This window comes from Engystomops pustulosus, chromosome 1 (genome assembly GCF_040894005.1).
Source record: "Engystomops pustulosus chromosome 1, aEngPut4.maternal, whole genome shotgun sequence".
In the NCBI taxonomy this organism is placed as follows: domain Eukaryota; kingdom Metazoa; phylum Chordata; class Amphibia; order Anura; family Leptodactylidae; genus Engystomops; species Engystomops pustulosus.
The window spans coordinates 255,524,296-255,546,548 of NC_092411.1; the positions used below are offsets into that span (position 1 = coordinate 255,524,296).

At 43.2% G+C, this 22,253-nt stretch overlaps 1 protein-coding gene across 14 annotated transcripts in view; it reads left to right on the forward strand.

Moving 5' to 3' along the window:
- Nucleotides 1-22,253, forward strand: part of APBB2 (amyloid beta precursor protein binding family B member 2) — a 214,802-nt gene that overhangs the window by 113,357 nt on the left and 79,192 nt on the right. For 13 of the 14 annotated variants that reach the window (XR_011849821.1, XR_011849822.1, XR_011849823.1 and 10 more), the window contains one exon: nt 16,979-17,187. Coding sequence is in view for 9 of the 14 variants with exons in the window: in XM_072125080.1 (XP_071981181.1) it covers nt 16,979-17,187 (209 nt within the window). In the remaining 5 variants the exon portion in view is untranslated. Of the gene's footprint in view, nt 1-1,789; nt 1,943-16,978; nt 17,188-22,253 lie in introns of those variants that run through there. The other variant, XM_072125155.1, reaches the window with a different exon arrangement.

The window sequence follows — 22,253 nt, forward strand, 5'->3', positions numbered from 1 at the left end:
CATCGGGCACCACATTCACGTTTTAAACTGACTGCACCAAAAAAAAAACAACTGGTGCACTCTGTTTAAATATGACTTATGCGTGCAGGATGCGCCAGATTATTAAAAACCATGTGCCAGTCTTACATAATCTGGTGCACTCTGCAAATTTGTGAGGCCTCTTTATCCTTTTCTGTAGACCATCTCTTCAAGAAGACCTTACCCATACTAGATACCTATGACACGTGTGCTAGACTAGACTGGGCGGTTGTCTGTATATGTGATGTTTTACAGTATGGTTTACCGATTTTTCTCTCTTTCGCTGATATACGGTAAACTTTCTAGAAGGATCTGTAAAGTAATTAGTCAGAATAGGTATTATTAAAGGGGTTGACAATGGTCTCCGCATTAAGCCATTGAGTATCTTCATAAAAGTTTGAGTAAATATTGTGTTGATTACTTTAGAACTATTATCTTGCATATCTGATTAAGACAATAGATTTCTGGTCTTCTTTGACCACCTGACTACCTTCCCATTTTAGAAAATGTGGCTTTGATTCAACATTTTGGCCTTCATGATGTTCTGGAAGTAGCCTAAAGCTGAAGAATTCATATATGTCTCATCCTTGACTCAACCTGTATAGTTCTAGGCATCGGATGCTCCCTCTTGTTATTTCTGTAGGGAGGGTTGTGGTCCTCTAATCTGTAGTGAAGGAGCTTCACTACTGAACATTTACATAAAGTGGTGGACAGTCCAAAGCCGACAAGCCACATGTGACCCTTGAGTTTCTTCCTGCACCCTGCTGACAGTCAGAGTCCTATGAGTTTTTCCATGGTGAGTGCAGCTTACTGGTCCTCTCCTGTCGCTCTGCTCTGTGACTCCTTATACTGACTGAATGTGACAGTGTCAGGACCTAGAGCAGGAGAGGACCCATGAGTGGTAAGTACTTGTCAGGTCCTGGCACAACACTGCTCTGGGACCTGATGACAATGCATACAAACAGCATGGGACATGGAGCAGAGCGGCACATGGAGGAGACAAGCTGCAGTGTGGTGCAGGGAGGAGAGGAGAAAGGAAAGAGGATTTATACATTTTTATGTCGGGTCTCCAGTATTATGTTGCTATTCAGTATTATTATTGTCTACTCAGGGGTCTCTCTATTATTATCATTGTCTGCTATGGGGTCTCCAGTGTATTATTGTCTGCTCTGAATGCAGTGTTTAGTTTCTGGGGTGGTATGTATTGCTGTACTGTGGTATTTATATATTTTGTGCTGCATTGTGGTCCTTTAAGTTGAGCAGTAGACAGTATGACCCTTGGACCAATACATGTTGTCCACCCCAGGCCTAAATCCTTAGATCCAGGATAGAACAGAGTTGGTGCATTTTATCCACCTTTATGGTCACTGATTTCCGACTCCACAGTCTTTTATGTCATAATTGGTAACAGCAAAGTGTGTTCCTGGGTGCTCCCATATCAGGGAGCCTCCTCAAGTGGGACCCGCATAAGCTTTCCTGAATCCATGCAATTCAGAGGCTCTATACATCATCTAAGGAAAAGTGATGCCAGGATGCTCAGCTGTATAGGCCCAATACTATACTCTAGCAAATCTGTACATTAGGCAGTGCTGCAACATGTAGACACTACTGAATGCACACTAAGAGACCACCCTGATCCTGTAGCCTGGTGACTTACCATCACACATGGTGCTTGTAGTTGTGACTGTGTATTTTACCTCTCAGCACGTGACGGCGTCTCAGTTACCGCATGAGAGATGCGCTTTTTGTTGCCATGACGACCCCTCATGCGGAGAAGACGGAGCATTCCAAATTTTCATCTCTCCTGCTGTTTATTTCTCTCTGTGTGATGAGCAGTGTTACCAAAAATAGCCCTCGCTCCAGTGTTTTCTCAGGATGCTGGGGAGAGAATGCATGCTGACCATCGTCATTGTCAACTATGAGGGTAGGTGACGCTCCTTTTCTACACTGTATTGTTTGCATTTTCATCCGAATATTTAAGACTTTGGAAAAACCCTGGTGAAACAGTATTGTTAGTGCGTGCAGTGTACAGAGTATTCTCCGCAGATGTAGCTTGTATTGTTGGGATGTGACGACAATGCAGCCAGCAGCCCGGATCTCCCTATACACCATTCACAACTGGAAGGGCCAGGCCATTTATACGCTTCACTTACACTTATATATTTATAACTTTATAGATTATTTATGACTGATGCTGTATGAATAGCACAAGATTTTTAATAATACATTATAAATATTCTGACAACTTCAAAAGTTGCCATTTTGTGTTTAGAAATCCCATTCTTCAATTACATCTATGTGTAAAAATACCAGACTGGGGTTTGTGCCGATATTAAATCCCAGCAGTACAGAAGTGAATAGAACTTAGTTGCAATACCACACACTACCCATGGTCAGGACAGGAGCTGTTTTTAGACGAAAGCAGCCATGTTTTTCCACCCCTGGACAACCCCTTTAATTTACTGCAAATGTATGACTTGTAGCACCATGACCGAATTCATTTTGTTTTTAGTGTTGGGAAGTAAGAATTCTCCTTACAGAGACTTTGCCAATTTAAGCTGCCTTGTAAGCATGTGGAGACTTATAGCCATTAAGGCTCCACTAGGGGATTCTGGGTAAACACGCAAATACATTTTCAAGGATGGGATAAGAAAGACCACAGCTCTTTTAGCTACCTTGTAGGGAAATACACAACAATAACATGCTATAGCCCCCCCTAGAGGTAGGATCATATTATTACTTGCTTTCTGCAAGCATTCTTGTTGGACGCGCTTTATTTTGTTGCTGCGCCGTCACACATTAGGGCATTTCCACGTGTAGCCTTCAGCTTCTGCAGGGATCCATCAATATATGGGTGACGAGAAAGGGCAGTGATGGCAAACCTTTTAGAGTCTCAGTACCAAAGCTACTACCAAAACCCACTTATTTATCACAAATTCCCAATATTGCAATCTATGCATTAATTTATTGCTCCCTATTCTCTGGTTACTTTCAATCATATCAGTGATTAAAAGTAACCAGCAGATCTCTACCGGTAGTGGATCATAATAATAATTCCTTTATTTATGCAGCGATGCACAGAGTTTGTCAAATCAATTCCTTGGGGACTTGAACCCAGGTACCCAGCGCTGCAAGGCTATAATGCTAACCACTAATCAAACAAAAACAAAGTAGTGTGTAAATATCTTTACCCCTGAGGAAGTCTCCATTTGGAGACGTAACGCGTGGGGAGCCCTCCACCTCCTGAATACTCCCCCCCCCCCCCCCGCTTGTATGCTGCTACCTTACTGGTTTGCCTGCCAGGTTATTTGTAATGTATACTAGGGTTTTTGCCTCCGCTACTTTAATCCCTCTTGACTTTAGGTTTTCTCACCTCATTTCATTTTGTAGGCATTAATTTACTTGGCTTTTACTTCTATGGCAGCTTGACAGAAGCTCTTGCACTTTTTACGTGTTTCCTTATTGTTTAGGGGTGGTTTGGGTGGATGTCACCCATTCAGGAGGTGATCATAGTGCATATAACATGGTAGATAATTGTATGTACTTTGGTACAATTTTAATTGATTTTATATTCATGTCTGTGTTCAGTGTTGGATGTTAATAAAAACTTGCATGTCTTTTTGAACCTATTATGTCAGTGACACACTACTTTGTTTTTGTTTGATTGCTCGTTTTGAGTGTGTCGACTATTACCTTTATACGGTTTGATACTTTGCTGTGCAAGGTTCCACTTTCTCTAATGCTAACCACTAAGCCACTGTGCTGCCCATTTATTATAATATAGGTGGACTTCACCCATGAAATTCTCATACAAATGTACCTGATCTTAATACACATGTACAGGCGGTCCCCTACTTAAGGACACTCGAATTACAGACAACCCATAGTTACAGACAGACCCCTCTGACCTCTGGTGAAGCTTTCTGAATGCTTTACTATAGTCCCAGGCTGCAATGATCAGCTGCAATGTGTCTGTAATGAAGCTTTATTGATAATCCTTGGTCCCATTACAGCAAAAAATGTTTAAAGGAAACCTACCATTTCAAATGGTAGGTGTAAGCAGTAAGTACCGAGCACCAGCTCAGGGTGAGCTGGTGCCGGTACTTACTTTCGTTAGTGTTATAAACCGCTGTATTGCGGTTTTAACACTTTTTAAACTTTATAGAAGAAGCTGCTTCGGCGCTGCGCGTGACCGTGCGCGCGCAACGTCTCCGGCACTTCCTATGTAGGCACGCGCATGCAGTGCCGGAGCAGCTTCGGCTATAAACTTTAAAAAGTGTTAAAACCGCGATGCAGTGGTTTATAACACTAACGAAAGTAACTACCGGCACCAGCTCACCCTGAGCAGGTGCTCGGTACTTACTGCTTACACCTACCATCTGAAATGGTAGCTTTCCTTTAAACTCCAATTGTCACTGGGGCCAAAAAATTTTTTTTCTGCATTTACAATTATAAAATATACAGTTTCGACTTAAGAACAAACCTCTGGACCCTATCTTGTACGTAACCTGGGGACTGCCTATATATGAGCCATTTCAGGACATTTGAAGGTCCTGAAACTGTATATTGAAAGCTGGCAGAACGGACACATCCTCCATTCACCATGAAGCTGATTCTAGTATCATATGTAGGAAGTGATTACAGACTTGTAGGGGTTATAACAATCATACAGCCCAGGGCCCATGGCAGTCTTAATCCGCCTCTGATCTCTACCTTGTCTTTATGTTCAACATCCATCTATACTGTGTGAAGATTATTATCAAATGATAAAAAAATAGAAAAAAGGGACCCTTGCTGCCCTTCCATTGATTTGAACTGAAGGCAGATTCTTTGTATTTTTGCAGTGGAAAATCTGCAACTCCAAACGCCTTGCGATCATACCCTTAATATGTGTGATACAGTTTGGGGCCCTTTCCTCCTAGAAATTAGTATACAAATTTGTATTCGCCTGGAGGAAGTGGTAAATGATTATGTACTGATAATTTAGGGATTGGCCAATAACACCAAACTTTACCAGGGTTAAGTCTAAGCATTATGTAGGGTTTCCCATATACTACTTACATTGGTAAGGTTTGCCTGTAGTCAGCGAGAGCGGAGGGGGTCACCTGACCTGCCAGCAGCAGGACTTGGACCTTCAAATGACATCTCTTGTCCTGTTGGAGGGGACCATGCTGTATCTACTCTCTCCATGCCCCCTCGTGATATCCTCTCCCATATGAGTGGATTGGTGGGTGTGCCAAGGACATCCACATTCTCTCCAACCACTGATATGGGAGAGGTAATCACAGTGAGTAATGACTGCATGGCCCCCTCCATCCACTGGCTGCCAGCAGGACAGAGGACATTACAGGAAGTCAAAAGTACTGCTCCCGTGACTACAGGCAAACCTTACCAGGGTAAATACAACATGAGAGACCCTACTAGGGTCTTGTGATTTCCCTGGCAAAGTTTGTTATTAGAAGCCAATACCTTTTATTACTTTATTTCTCATGACACAACCGTTCTGCAGCATTGTTTCTTTGACACCTGGATTGTGCCAACCATCCATTGGGGGTCATTTACTAAGGGCCCGATTCGCGTTTTCCCGACGTGTTACCCGAATATTTCCGATTTGCGCCGATTGAACCTGAATTGCCCCGGGATTGTGGCGCACGTGATCGGATTGTGGCGCATCGGCGCCGGCATGCGCGCGACGGAAATGGGGGGGCGTGGCCGAACGAAAACCCGACGTATTCGGAAAAACCGCCGCATTTAAAAACCGAAAAAGTGTCGCTTGGGAAGCGCTTACCTTCGCTTGGTCCGAGCTGGTGTATTCCAGCGCGTTCGGATGATTTTCAGCGCAGCAGCGGAGGAACTGCCATCATAAATCCCGTCCGGACCCGAATCCTGTGCAGAGAACGCGCCGCTGGATCGCGAATGGGCCGGGTAAGTAAATCTGCCCCATTATCTCTCTTCCTTTGTGAGGGTGTTTCCATTTTCCTTCCCCAATGGGTGTGTGACTGGAGCCTGATACTGTCAGTGCTCATGTTTTTCTAATGTGTGTGTACATGTGGGGTGCAAGATATTTGGTAATTTACCAACATACATCTATTTAAAGTATTGAACCTTAATCTTCTATTCATGAATATTATCATAAGGTCCTGGCAGGGAGATTGCTCATGGACAGTTAGCGTTCACATGAACCTCAATCTTCGGACATTATGATTTTTAACCCCTATAATAATAATTCCTTTATATAGCCCACACAGATTATGCAGCGCTGCACAGAACTTGCAAAATCGGTCCCTATCCGCATGGGGCTCACAATCTAATTAACCTACCAGTATGTTTTGGAGGGTGGGAGGAAACCGGAGGAAACCCACGCAAACACAGAGAGAACATACAAACTCTTTGCAGATGTTGACCTGGATGGGACTTGAACCTAGGACCCCAGTGCTGAAAGGCTGTAGTGCTAACCACTGAGTCACCATGCTGCCCATCTTGTTGATAGTATATAACAATCTGATTGGTGGGGGTCTACTGCTGGGATGAGAATGGAGGTCCTGTTCTCAATAATTGTTGAGCATATTGCCCAGGTATCTCCAACACTCTCATAGACAGTGAATAACAATCAAAGTTGGTACAACCACTTCAGGAACTGATGTTTTGATAAAATAAACAAGTTTTCAACAAAGAGAATTATCAGGAGAGCTGACAGGATCTGTAACAGTGTAAAAAGGATGTCAAGGATCTAGCCGCAGGTTAATCCACTTTTCCCATTAAAATGGTAGGGAATTATTTGTCAAGTGATCAGCTCCACATCGGCAGGCCAGTGCTCCCCGCAGATTTACTGCTACAATTTAGCCCTGTGCAGAGGAGATATGGATTGAAATAAAATGGGGCCAGCTAGAATGAAACCATTATTTCTGTCCGCCCTTCACCCTGTCCTGTGACCTATGAGAATAGCAGTGTTATAGGAGCGTGAGTTATAATTACCCTGACTGCATGGGATACAGGGACAGGGGACTGTTTAAGGGCTTTAATTCCTTATGCCTGTATAATTATGCCAATTATATCACAGACAATAGTGAATGAAAAAGAAGGCTTCAGGATTATAACAACGGAAAAATTGCTTCTTGAATTATTTCTGGGAGAGAAAATCATTGCCGCACTGAAGCCCCATACCGATGGGGCCGGTGTATTAAGACCAATGCGCTGTACCGACCTTAGTTGTTGGTGCTCATGGCGCGGGACATACTGGAATGACTTCCTGTTAGAGATGAGCGGACCCCAGTCAGGCAGCTTTACGCCCCTAGCAACTAGGTAGGTCGTGTAAAGCTGCCTGATTGGCTTCTCCTCATCTCCTCTTCTGACCTAATTAATAATAATTAATAATGATAATTATTTATATAACGCACACACATTACACAACGCTGCACAGAGCTTGCCAAATCAGTCCCTGTCCCCAAAGGGGCTCACAATCTAATTAACCTACCAGTATGTTTTGGAGTGTGGGAGGAAACCGGAGGACCCAGAGGAAACCCACGCAAACGGGGATAAAACATACAAACTCTTTGCAAAATGCCAGCATTCTGCATCATTTCAATACTTCAATTTTAATTCACATTACCTCTGGCACAAGAGTCTGGGCTGGCGTAGATTTTAGTTCTAACCCAAGCCAGGTGGTTATAGTAAATTTGGCTGGCCAAAGTGTCCCTCCCCTGCGCTGCCATCTTCCCCCACCCAATGTAGTTTTTTTTTTAAGTGGCACACATGGGACAATAGGACCTCAAAGTTGCAAATTCCAAGGTGCGACTTCAGACATTTTCACACCAAAAACCGTTGGGTAGGATTGGTGGGTCTGTCCAATATTTTGTTGGGCTTTTTTAGAATATAATTTTTTCGAATTCTTGCAATTGTCAGCATTCAGTTCTTCCACGCAGAATTAGACAATCTAATAAAAAAAAAAAAGTTTGCCTTCAGGGAGCCTCACAGCGGTCTGCAAAAACATTAAATATATTAAAACCCGCCATTACTCACTGCCTACTAGATGGATTTACCACAAATCAAGGTGTGGGACGTTTTTCATTTTACTTCCCGCTTCCATTTATTTATATTAGATTATTCTCAGCTCAGTGCCCACAATAATATCTTTTACTGCTATAGCCTCCGCTCAGATAGATTGATTTCTAAGAAATTGGGTATTTAATTAGAAAACAGCTAGCGATGTAGCGGAGATCCCTGGAGCGATCCGGAATCATCCATGAATAGGCATATTGTGAGCAGTCACAATTCCTGGAGAACGCAGCTAATGGGTCTGGGCTCCGATAATTACCTGCCTGCCCTGTAATGGTTACATGTGTCTCCACTCACCAGATCACAGCCTCCTCCATTTACCTCTATACAGTGCACAAATATACAGCATGTCAGTCTGAAATGTAAACACGGAAATAAAAGCTAAAGGAAAAGAGAATTTCACTAAAGTAAAATCAGGATTTTTTTGTACTATAATGTGATGTGCATGACACCCCTGGCGCAATTTTTTCTTAGCATCTACTTTTGGTAAACTTATTATGTGAACCCTTTTAGGAAGAAGATTCTGCCTAAATGTATTCCAGTTTTATTTGCCAGTATTCATTTATAGACCAGAAGAGGATGAGCATAGCCCTGGGGAAAATATTCAGTATAACCTCATTGTGGGATTAGAATTCGTATGGGCGGCCCTTCTGTGTTATTGTCACATCTTCATAATACCCATTCAGTATTTCACCTGCTCAAGTAGATTAGCCTTCATTTTTATTTAGTAAGATTCTTTTATTGAACATCTACCATCAAAATCGAGCATGGATTAACCAGGGACACTTACTCGTAGATCCAGGGACCATAACTGTTGTAATTGCAACATCCCCCACTGGGGCATAGCCTTTTCTTGGGGCCTGGAGGCAGCTGGGCCCATTATACTGGAGTGGCTGCCGATTGCGGCCTAGGGCATGCTGTGGTCATGGTGCTTGGTATGGGGACCGGTGGGCTGTCCTACAGCCTGGAAGGTCTGCAGCAGGTGGTGTGTGCAAGAAATATAGAGGGAGAGGCTGATGTAGTGGTTCTCCCTTGGGCATCCCTGAATGTCTGTAGGAATAGTCCCTGGGTGATGAATGGGGAAGCCCGTGGTGGTAAGCAGTCGTATCCATGGATCAGACGGAGGCAACGTTGTACAAATCAACTTAAAGTTCTTTATTTAACAGCAGGCAACGGTTAAAGGGGTATTCCAGGAATCAGCATAATTCATATGCAAATGCATACTCAAAATATAAGCTAATGTGTAATTAGTTGTTATTTAAAATTTTGCTCCCCTTAGCAGAAAAATGCTGGTGACATAGACTGTAATGAAGAATTAAAATGCTACTGGCCCTTTAATCAGTCCGTTAATTTCCTCCGCGCGGTCTGTCGCAGAACAGAAGATGGCCGCTGGTCACATGTCCACATCACATGTCCTGCACCTGCCTGGGCAGGTCATGTGATCACCACTACGTTTGGCTGTAGTCGGTTGGTTGCAGTGCATCCAGTATGGCCAGTGTTTTGGTGATGGCAGTTACACATCATTACTATGGTAACAGTGCAAGAAAACCTGTTACATCATCACTGGGAGCAGAGCCTGAGAGGTAGGAGGAGTTACTGAGAACTAAAGGATCATGGGACTTGTATTTTCCAGTGGCGGCCATCTTGGTGATAACTCCACCTACTTTAGAGAGGACATAAATTGTTGTGAATCAAACTATTTAAGCTATTTTGTGACTAATGACACTGAGTATTGTTGTATTCATTTATTTAAATCATTATGGGTTTTGTGTCAGACATTCATATTCCTGGAATACCCCTTTAAACAGCAGATTCTGGTTGCTGGAGTGGTCATTGAGAGTGGTTTGCAAGAATAGAGACCACAGCCTGATAGTAGATGCAGGCTGGGCTGGTCCAGATGGAACTGCATCCAAGTTGTGGAAGCTGCAGCTCTGGGCTTGAGTCTTCAGACTGCGTGCCGGTCAGTAGGCCTGAGGCACTGGTAGTTCCTGGGATTGATGGCTATGACAGCACTGGCATGTGCTGCTCATTCTGTCTCCTTGGGATTAGACCAAGAACCGACTCTGAAGAACATGTGCTCTCACCCAGCAAGGGGTTTTTATACTCCCCCCTGGTCAGGTGGTAGCACCTCTCCAATCACACTCCAGCTAACATAACAGCCACATCATTGGATAATTACTTACACCAGTTAACTGTTGCCTTTCCAGGAAGTATCTACAGCTGCAATTGCACTTCAGTTATCATAGCATTATCCTCTGGGTGAGTTGTGCAGGCTCACCAGATACATTCTGACAGGGAAAGGGTGCTATTTCAACGCTATGCATTGGCAGGGGTGTTGCATAATCTTATATTTGTTATCCATGGCCTCCTTCCTTCTTAAATCAACTTTAAGAACCAAGAGCTATGCCTAAGAACTAGGCATTACCAGAGCCCCTCAATGCTGTAGCTTCACAGGTTACATTGTCTCCTCCTGCTCCATCAGCACTCCCCCCTCCCTCCTACACAGTTGAACAGTCTGTAACCGCTCTACTAACGCACCCCAGGAGACCTTTTGACTCATTAGCATAATTTTAAAATGAGATCTTAGGTGTCTGGATCTGTTTTATCATGATGAATTTTGATGGAAGATTCCTTTAAATTGGAAAGTTATGAAAAATGTTTTTCATCAACTAATTTCTATAATCCAGCAGCAACATAATAACTAGTGGCAGACTATGGGTGTATTGTAGGGCCCTGGTAGGAGAATCGAGATGCACTTGAACATGTCAGATGGGAGTCACTTGGACAACAGCACCTAATGCCTTTGCCTTTAGTGAGGATAAGGCTTTCTGCCCATGGTAACCAATCAGAGCTCAGCTTTAATTTTATAAACAGCTGTGGGAAAATGAAAGCTGAGCTCTGATTGCTAGCTATCAACAATTAGAGCAGTTCTGCTCTCAGAAAGTTTCTATAAATTTCGCCCATTGTTTTTGTTCATGTGCTATCTGTTGGAACACGGAAAAATTCATCAGAGCAGGTCCTATTGCAGCGATGGCGAACCTATGGCACGCGTGCCACAGACGGCACGCGTACCGTCGCCAGTAAGCCTCTGCCCGCAAAAATTTGGTCTATGCGAGCGGCGGAACTACGCGCCGCTCCATAGACAGAACCGCAGAGTTTTTGCGCATGCGCGGTAATTTGGGAAGCGCTGAAAGTTTCAGTCGCTCCCATAGAAACCGCGCATGCGCATTAATTATCCCGGGCCGCTCCGCTCTGCTCTGCTCCCTCCCTGTCCGCTCTACTCTGTCCCGGTCCGCTCCGCACTGCTTTGCTCCCTCTGTCCCGTTCTGTAGCCCCCCTCTCCTCCGCTCCGTAGCCCCCCTCTCCTCCGCTCCGTAGCCCCCCTCTCCTCCGCTCCGTAGCCCCCCTCTCCTCCGCTCCGTAGCCCCCCTCTCTTCCGCTCCGTGGCCCCCCTCTCCTCCCTCCGTAGCCCCCCTCTCCTCCGCTCCAGGTGGGAGTGGAGAATGCATACAGCGTAACCTGCATGCATTCCTGGAGAACCTTCCTGTAGAATAAAAGAAAAAAAAGTAAGTTTATCTGTGTATATGTATGTAATATGTATATGTATGTAATGAGTATATGTATGTGTATATGTATGTAATGTGTATATGTATGTGTATATGTATGTAATGTGTATATGTATGTGATGTGCATATGTGGGTGTATTTGTATGTGATGTGCATATGTAGGTGTTTAAATGTGTATACATATATATATATAATATATATATATATATATTCTGTATGTATTTTATACTACATGGCGATAAGCTGTATGCATTTTATACTACTTGGCGGCATTCTGTATGCATTTTATACTACTTGGCGGTATTCTGTATGCATTTTATACTACTTGGCGGCATTCTGTATGCATTTTATACTACTTGGCGGCATTCTGTATGCATTTTATACTACTTGGCGGCATTCTGTATGCATTTTATACTACATGGCGGCATTCTGTATGCATTTTATACTACATGGCGACAAGCTGTATGCATTTTATACTACATGGCGACAAGCTTTATGCATTTTATACTACATGGTGACAAGCTGTATGCATTTTATACTATATTACGTATATGGGGGGGGGGCGTCTCTCTATGGCTCGTTTTCTCAATTAAAACCTTGTTATTCTAGTTAAATTTTTGTGTTGGCACTTCACTTCAAGTCAGAAGGGTTTGGGTTGCATTTTGGGCACTCGGCCTCTAAAAGGTTCGCCATCACTGTCCTATTGTATATGATTCTGTTTAGATTTTGGAGTTTTGTTGTTCTTTGGTTCTGCTTTATGAATTGTTTTCCAACCATCAGGTGTAAATGGTAAAATAAATTTATAGGGTGTACAGCCAGATTGGTATTGTTTGAAGCGCTCTTCTAAACCCCTGGGTCCTGCATGAAATGTATTGGACACTTTGAGATGCAATACCATACTATCCTTAAGATGTAGTATTAAATATGTATGCAGGTCTGAAAGCTGTCAGTCCACAGTCATGTAGAGATCAGCCAGCAGATAAATATAACTAGGACCTGACAGGCTATTTACATGTCATCGATTGGCAGATCGTCATTACTGCCCCTGTAGATTGTAGGCTATTAAACACCATTTCATATACTATACGAGGCAAAGCCATTATCTAGATAATAGAGCAGTAATACTTCCCTATAAATAGCAATGATCCTGGGACTACTCACAGACGGCTCTGACAGATCACTGATAGCTGTACCAAAGACTCACACCACACAGTGATGACCTGGCTGTGCTGTGTCGCATTATTAGCCTCTGGCTCTAGGTACATTTCTGTTCCTATGTAAGGCATCTTTATGTTTTTATTTTAGGGTTGGACCTTACATACTGCCTTTAACATGAACTATTACGTAAACCAAAATTTGGATAAATCAGTATTCCAGTTTGCGGATATGAGGAGTAGAAAAATTTCTTAACCGTTGTATAACTTGTTTTTAACCTTTTCTAGCAGTTTTTCCTTCTATAGCCTTCCTCTGTAATTTGCAGTTTCCTCTGAACTAGTGAGTAGTGATGGGTCATTCGTGACCAAGCTGGGACAAAGTGGGGCAGATTTACTTACCCGGTCCGTTCGCGATCCAGCGGCGCGTTCTCTGCGCTGGATTCGGGTCCGGCCGGGATTCATCAAGGTAGTTCCTCCGATGTCCACCAGGTGTCGCTGCTGCGCTGAAAAGCATCTGAATGCGCTGGAGTTCACCGACCCGGACCAAGTGAAGGTGAGCGCGTCCCAAGCGTCACATTTCTTTTTTTAAATGCAGCGGTTTCTCCGAATCCGCCGGGTTTTCGCTTGGCCACGCCCCCCGATTTCCGTCGCGTGCATGCTGGCGCCGATGCGCCAAAATCCGATCGCGTGCACCAAAATCCCGGGGCAATACAGGGGAAATCGGCGCGAATCGGAAATATTCGGGTAACACGTCGGGAAACCGCGAATCGGGCCCTTAGTAAATGACACCCAGTGTCTCTTTTCAGTGAACGATGGGAGCCAGCTCCCACCTGGGTGCCGATCCAGTGAGCCGATTGACTGTTATTATACTTAAGAAGAGCGGGCCAGACAGGAGGACAGGATATGTGACCTTTACTTTGGTCTCTCTTTCCCTCCACCCGTCGCTCTCTTTGCAACATCCCCCACCGGGACCTGACCTTTTGTGCTTGGGGGAAGCTGGATTACCCTGGTATCTGAGTCGCTGGCTTGAGCGCGGCCTAGCACCCGACTGGGTCACAGTCGCTTGGTACAGGTGGAACAAGCAGGTCTCTGACTGGTGATTTGCAATAAACAGTACTCCCAGGGGCACTCCCTATTTATAGATGTGGGGATCCCTGGGTAGATGGAGGGGAGACCCATGATGGTATGCGGATTCTGTGGATTACTCTGAGACAATGGATGTAAATGTTAACTCTCGGTTCCTTTATTACGGAACACAGCAAATGCAACAGTTCAACTGGTCCAAAGTCGCTTGTTGGATGTGCAACACCCCTGCCATTATATAGGCAGGCTGGTAGTTGCAAATAGTGCCCTCTCCAGGTTAGGAGCAGTCAGAGGGAGTCATGAACCCTCTAGTAAGTTTCTCGCACTGAGAGACTATATAATAGCAGCTGTAGCCTCTGCCTGGAAAGACTATAGTTAAATGGGTGTAAGATGTTATCCAATTATGTGGCTGTATTGTAAACTGGAGTGTGATTGGAAAACCCCTGTGCAGGGGGAGCACATGGTCTTAGTCCGGTCTTAGCTGGTCTGTCCAGACCTCATGGTCTTTCCACAGAGCAGAGATTCAGACCTGCTGTATGAGTGAAGAGAGAGATAGAGTGTGGAACACACCTTCAGTGCTGACACAGATACCAATCCCAGGAACTGAGTCAGGAGACCCAGAGCTGCTTCCATAGTTTGGACACAGCTCCATCTCAATTACCCCAGCCTGCATATACCATCAGGCTGGTGCCTTATCCTGCGGACCACTCTCCACGACCACTCCAGTACCAGTATTCTAAATCTGCTGTTTGACCTGTTGCCTGCTACCTGCTGTTAAACAAAGAACGGTGAGATGATTTGCACAACGTTGCCTCCGTCTGATCCCTTGATACAACTGTCTACCACCACGGGCTTCCCCATCCATTACCCAGGGACCTATCTTACAGACACTCAGGGGTTGCCCCAGGGAGAACCAGTACATCAGCCTCTCCCTCTTTATTTCCCGCACACACCACTTGCTGGAGACCTGTCAGACTGTAGGACAGCCCTCCGGTCCCCATACCAAGCACCGTGACATCACCGTGCCCTAGACCGCAACCGCCAGCCACTGCGGTATTCTGGGCTCCGGCTGCCACCAGGCCCCAAGAAAAGGCTAGGCCCCAGTGGGGGATGTAACAGATGTATCTGACAAAGGGTATCTTCAGGCTGGAGAAATGAGGAGCTTCTATAGAAGGGCTCCAAGGCAGGCCATGGTATAGCTCACAATCCTGTTCCTCAGCACTCACAGAAAGACCTTCCTCCTGGATTGGCCTAGAACTTTCCAGCCACCAGGGGTTTAATTGGTTGAGGTGGTCAGTTCCTTACACAACCAGAGACCTTCTTACAGATGGGAGTAACTATCATCAACAGAACATTCTAATGGCCCCAATATAAACATCTCCTTTCCAGGCAGATATTCTGCAGCTGCAATACCTAAAATAGACAGTAGATGGCACACACAGGTGATCAGGCTCTATGGGACACATGCAATCAAATAGGAGTAATACTTTGTAATGGCTGGGCCTCTACATCTTTATTTCTTAAAATAACCCTGTCCCTTTAACGTCTAACTTCATCCCTGAACTGAGACTTCCTTTGATACATGTAATAAAGAGCCGTCCAGGAGCCAAAAGAGCCAGCCCTCTATAGTGAGCGGAGCCTAATGAGCCAGCTCTCTATACTGAGCTGAGCCTAATGAGCCAGCTCACTAAAAATAGCCGGACTGCCCATCATTACTGCTCTCCCTCCCCTCTGCCTAGAGTTTCTACTCCTGCACCTCTGGGCTCTTGTCTCTCTTGCTAGCAAGGCAGAATTCAGCAGAAATCTCAGAGTATTTGTGGAAGGAAGGGTGAGGATCATAAGTGAAAAAATGGCTCTTTTTAGCATTCACTTCTATGTGGAAAAGACTTCTGAAAAAAAATGACATACTTTAAGGCAAAAAGTTGTATAAACTAGTATGGACAATACCAGGCATAACATCACATAGAATGGATGACACGTCCTAATGATTGTCAGGGTTGTCTCCTTCTTTAGTGTTTTAGTACTGAGTATCTGCTTCACAGGATGGGAAGATATTTCAGTTAATACATTTTGCCTTCATTCTTCCTAAATTCAGTTGATCTCCTTTTCGGCACGGCATAAGAGACTTCAAAGTACGGGGTGTAAAGTCCTCTGGATGTAGAAAAGACATTGATTAGAAGATATGCTGATCCTGAATTTAATAGGTAGATCCTGGACTTACTGTGAATGTTAAAGTGGGATTTTCTAATGAATCATTCATCAGTCCTGAAAGGCAAGGTTGTTCCGTGCTCTTCTTGTTCATCAGGCTGAGATTGAACATGTCTGGATGTCTCTGCAGCCCAGATTAGGTGATAATTTAGATTACAATTGGCTGTGTTTTAGTTTTCAATCCGGCTTCATTTTCTGCTGTGAAAGGGAACGGATAGTTGAAGAAGAAAACAGTGATTATTTCTTCGGGTCTTATTATAGAATCTCAAATCTTGTTTAATTGCTCCAAGTGCTTATTATATTGTCAGGCTGCGAGTGTGAACCGTACTGGGTGCAGGGCTGAATGCATTACATTGCTGAAATACATCATATCCAGCCCTGCGAGATGACAGCTCAAGGGGAAAGCTGTGATATTGCAGTGGACAACATGAGGGTGTTCACATACAGGGGCCATGGACCGCACAAACGTGGCTTTCATGCGACAAAAATGCGACAGATTCAGCCAAACCGCTCAATTTAACTTAAAAATTGTGTGGCAAGCCATGCACTTGCATACACCAGGAGGAAGGAGGTGAACTCTGGCGGACCTGATCGGGAAAGCGACACATTCGGGCGCACAATCTTCTTGACAGTGCATTGTCGTCTGATTTTTCATGCAGTCTTAGCAGTTTGTTATGAGGTCCTGATGCCCAGGCCTGATGTCTGTCTAACTGATGCAAGAGCAACAAAAATTTTTGTTTTAGTTATTTTGTTATATATTCACAGTATGTGAATTTTTAGACGCCTTGTACCATCTACTGGGGCCTTGTCAGACAATTTTAGATAAATATATGTTTATTTCTCAGAGGATAATCTGCTGTTCTAATAATTATGCCCTGTTTTTGCTCTCTACAGCTGATATATGGAGCGACCATTCATTTCAGACGGACCCAGATCTACCACCGGGTTGGAAGAAAATTAACGACATTGCAGGAATCTACTACTGGCACATTCCAACCGGAGCCACCCAATGGGAACGCCCTGTGTCTGCACCCACAGATCTACCAGGATCACGAAAGGGATCTCTAAGTTCTGTGACCTCATCACCTACTCCAGAGAATGAGGTAAGAAACAGGATATTTCACATGAAATCTATACAAGTAAAATAATAATCTAATCTAAACTAATCTTATGTGTGGGGTTATATGATTCGAATTTGTGTCACACTAGTCTTTGCAATGTTATGTATTGCTAATAAAATAGAGAATTTTCATAAAGCAGGCACATTTATGTCCTTTTACAAATAGATATTCCAGCCTGGAAGATAAAGTATAAAAAAAATCTTTAATTTACAAACTGCTACAAGAAATTCCTAACAGTAACAACTATGCATGGCTATGATTGGCCAGGGGGACAATCCTAGTAATGGCTAGTTGTTAGGGGCATCCATTTGTTGGATTGGCTATTCGGCCACCAATCAGATCAGGCGGTAGAACCTGAACTGTAGCTGCCCATATTGTATATTTAGTGGTTGTTATCAAAAACTAACAAATTGTAAGAAACCTAGAAGGTGAGCATATTGACATATCAAGAAAATAACCATAGCACAGGCAGATAAAGATTTATCGTAAATATAAAATACACTTTTTATTAATTTCTACTTAACTTTTCCCTTGATCAATGACCTTTGATAATTATACTGTGGTATCTTCCTAACTTTGGGAGTCTTATTGGGCTCTTCATTATTTAGCACCTCTGGCCTTCAGCAGAAAATCGCACTTGACCCAGTGAGGTCATATACATGTTGTATGGAAGTGGCTCCAATAAATTTATTCTAGCAGATTTACAACAAGTCCAAGAAACCGGTTTACTGTAGACTTAAATACATTACATAATAGTCTTCTAGATACAAGAAAGGATGTAAAGGAGGAATAAAAACTTGTTAATGGAGTCTAGTTTTAGAGTACTTACTGCAGATTTATGTATGGATCGCACCTTTGTTAAAGGAAATCTAACATCAAAAGCCATCATGATAAACCAGGGACACTTACTCATAGACTGTGGAAATCTTCTCATATTTGTTATCCTTCTAAAATCAACAAAACTATGTTAATGAGCCATATGGACTCCTGGGGGCATTACTAGAGTCCTCTATGCTGTAATTTCACAGGCTGTTACACTGTTACTCACCACTCCCACCACTCTCTACCTACTGGAATCTCACACGTTGAGGGGGGACAGCATGTGAAGCTTCAGCATGAAGAGGCTATGGTAAAGCACATCTTGCTCATTAGCATACATTTAAAAGTTGATATTAGAAGGAAGGAGGCCATGGATAATAAATCTATGAAGATTACAGTCATGGTGCCTGGATCCATGAGTAAGTGTGCCAGGTTTATCCTTTCATGTAAGTGGGGGGATATGCACAGTTATCTGTAGCTGTAGATTCCCTGTAGATTTGTATAGAATTCCACTTCTTACTATCAACCAACTCATCAGTGATCCCCAAGGAACACCATTTCACTTGACTTGTTCTCTTTGTAGGGATTCAACTATCTTTGGTCATTAACGATTCACATTTCAGCTCATTTCTCCCCGCTGACTGATACAGGCGGGTCACAAAATGCAGAATTTAGCAGGGGCAGGGGCAGATCTAATATCACAGGGTACATTAGACGTATGATGATGTAGCAGCATGTAGCTCACTTCTGGATACAGGTTAGTAACATGATGAAAGAGAGTATTTTATAAATTCCTGCCCCGATCCAGCGACGTCTACATCCACTCGTTCTATTGTATAGTCTTGTTAAGCCTGTGAGATGAAATGTTACATTGCTTTACTTCCCCACTTATTTAGACGGATGAGATGTGACAGGGACCCTTCAGGGATACTCTATATCTCCAGTGTACAAACAAGGTGCATCAAATATTTACTTGTGCCGACTCCAGATAGGGCTTTTCTCTGAATTTCTATCTAGCTTTCATTTCCTCCTGATACAAGACCTCCATTCATACAGTCCCAGTATATAGCCAGGGCATGAAATAAACATTATACCCTCCTGAGTGTGAATATTTAAGTGCAGTCACCAATACATTATTCTTGTATGAAGCAGACATGCAAATTTTGGAGTCATAAATATTTCATTGGCTCGGAGGCATCCGGTTGAATACATGAAATAAATGTGGATTGAAGTTATTCTCTGTCATGCATGAAAAAAATGGAAGCTAGGTGATAAATATTTCACTAAGTGTGGAACATTTCAGGGAGATTACCGGTTACATCACTGGATTCTCATAGCAGGGATCATTATCGTGTGAATATATTAAAAATGTGTAAATATTTCACATCGATAATAGGAACACTGAGGGTAGGTCCACATTGGGCGAGACCACTGATTGTTTGGCTGAGCATAGGGATAAAAGACAGCCCAAGATTAACCTTTACTTGCCAAAAAGACAAGCATGACACTACGTGATGACGGCAATAGTAAGGCGGCGGCAGCCTAACATCAATAAATACAAATAAGTTAACATTTAATTTAACATTCTAACATAAAAAACCACTAAAGAGCAATAATGTTTCCAATATTGGATGACAAATCTAAGAGAGGTCTATCTAGAAAATCAATTACCCCTAACCGCCCCCCCACCCCCACTACGCCGGGCCGGGGGGGGGGGGTCTGAGAAACATACCAGGGGTACTAAAACCACTAGGTGGGACCACATTGTCAACCGGAACTCAGTATAACATGACTGGGAATGCACGGTGCATCCATAAAGGTGGAATGAACCATCAGGATGGACCTCTGTTCTGGAGATGCGAATGGGCCACTTAGATAATGAAAGTATCTCTTTAGAAAATGTACAATTTGTTCTAAGTAAGGAATATATCATTAACAATTTATGAGAAATGACGCAGTAAGATCCTGAATAAAGTAACACGTGGGAGCAGTGTAATTAAACACGCAATGTCCGAGGTGATATTGAGATGACTCACACCGCTCTCTCCATGGAATATTTTACAAGATTATGGAGATATGATTTTCTATTATTTTTTACCTTCATTTTATTATTATGTTGTTTGACATATGATTTAACCCTTAACGAGCAGGCCGTTTTTCGTTTTTGCATGTTAATTTTTCACTCCACATCTTCAAAAATCAATAACTTTTTTTATTTTTCCATGTAAAGAGCTGTGTGAGAGCTTTTGTTTTCTGCATTACAAATTGCACTTGATAGCGACGGTATTTAATGTTCTCATCGTGACGGCTTTTTAATCACAGGTGTTACCGGTGGGTCTTTGCTGCAAAATGCAGCAAACACTCACCAGCCCGTGAGCCCACTCCAAATACCCTCAGCCAAGGGGAGACATAGAAACACGGCACGCATTGTAAAGGGAAACTGTTAGTAGTTTTGACCATAAAAAGCTGCAGTCTGTGTTAGATATTGTTCCTGGAGATCTATATTGTCATAACTTTGTGTATGGTTTTAGTAGTGACAAGACTGAAAAGTTATGATGCAGCAGTTGTAAGGGCTCTGGGAGGGTCTTTTTTCCTGAGTAGCTTTCTGCTCCCTGCATTTTGCTAATTAATAACAACTCCCCTCTGCTTCAAGTTGGAGCTGTATCAGGATTTTGGTCAGATATCTACAGCAGTCACTCAGAGCAGAGGGGCGGGGCCGTGGAACAGTTCATTGCAAAGAGCAGAAAGCTCTTCAGTCTGAAAGACCCGTCCATAGTACCTGCAGGAGCTGCAAACCTGGATTAAAAGTTCACTTTTCACAGTCCTGCTGTTACTTACTATATAAACTAACATATGGTTACACTGATCTCCGGCCTATACCTAGAACTGTCTGCAGTTAATTATAGTCTTAGCTGTTTCCCTTTACAGGGGTTGGAGCTAGTTGATACCCCATATCCATAGTTGTCATAAAATAAAAAGTAGATGTGGCATAAATTGTCCATTGGCCAGCTGAACACCCAAACTTATGCAGAGTGGCACCGAACCCCCAAGTGTCTCCCCCCAAATGCACCCCTGGTGTGCCATAGTAATCAGAGAACTGCTTTTGCTCCCCCCCCCCCGTGCTGCTTTGTTACAGATACATTCAGTATCATTGGACGTCTTTGATGTCAAGTTGCTCACTTGGAAAATTCTGTGATATAGTCACTATCACATTTCTGTGAACATCTGTCTCACATTGCCAGTCAGTGGCCTAAATGAGGCGTAAGATTGGTAATACATGTCAATGCCAAGTCTTTTTGTGCCCTCTAGCAAAGCTGTAGCTATAGGCCTTCCTTTCATGTGTATACAAATTGTCCATACAACCTGATATAATAGACATATACAGAGTCTGTATCTGTGGCATTCATGCGATGGAGGATATATATGGAATGACAGGAATAAGGGTTGTGTCATTCTACAACAGCTAACCAGTTTATTATCCATTACTACACCCCACGTTCTGTCTCCTTACTACTGATGAGAATTGCACATGGCAAAATAAAACCTAATATATTGTTATGTTATTATAATGTCCTAGTTCCTGCTATTAATATTTGGTAGAAATGAAGGCCCTCTCTAATTGGTTCTCATTGACACGTATCTGTACCCATATTTAGAATTGTTACTAAAAATATTTGGGTTGATATGCAGGGGTTTTTCTGTAGTTTTTCACTTAGTTGCATAGGAACTGTCACTACTGATATTCAGGAACGGTTCACTTTTACCATTCATAGAATACTGTTTTCTACATATTCTATATAATATGCAACAGTGTGCAGTGAGAAAGCTGTCAATCAATGAGAAAGCGGTCAATGAGTGTGCAGGGAGAGAGCAGTCAATCATTGTTAAGTCAGAAAGCAGTCAATTAATGACAAAGCTGTCAATCAGCATGCAGAGAGATAGCTCTCAATCAGTAAGAAAGCTGTCAATCAGTGTGCAGTTAAAGGACATCTACCACCAGGATGAAGGATTGTAAACCGAGCCCACTTACATGCTGGTGTGTGCCCCCTCTGGTAGGATCTGCTCTTCTTCAAGCTCCCTATACTCTTGTTTTTAAGAAAAAAAAAGGCTTCAAAAATATGCAAATGAGGCTGAGGGGCTCCAGGCTATGGAACCTGGAGCCTCTCAGGCTCATTTGCATAATTTTAAAAGCGTTTTTTTAAAAAAAAAAATCCAGGGCATACGAATCT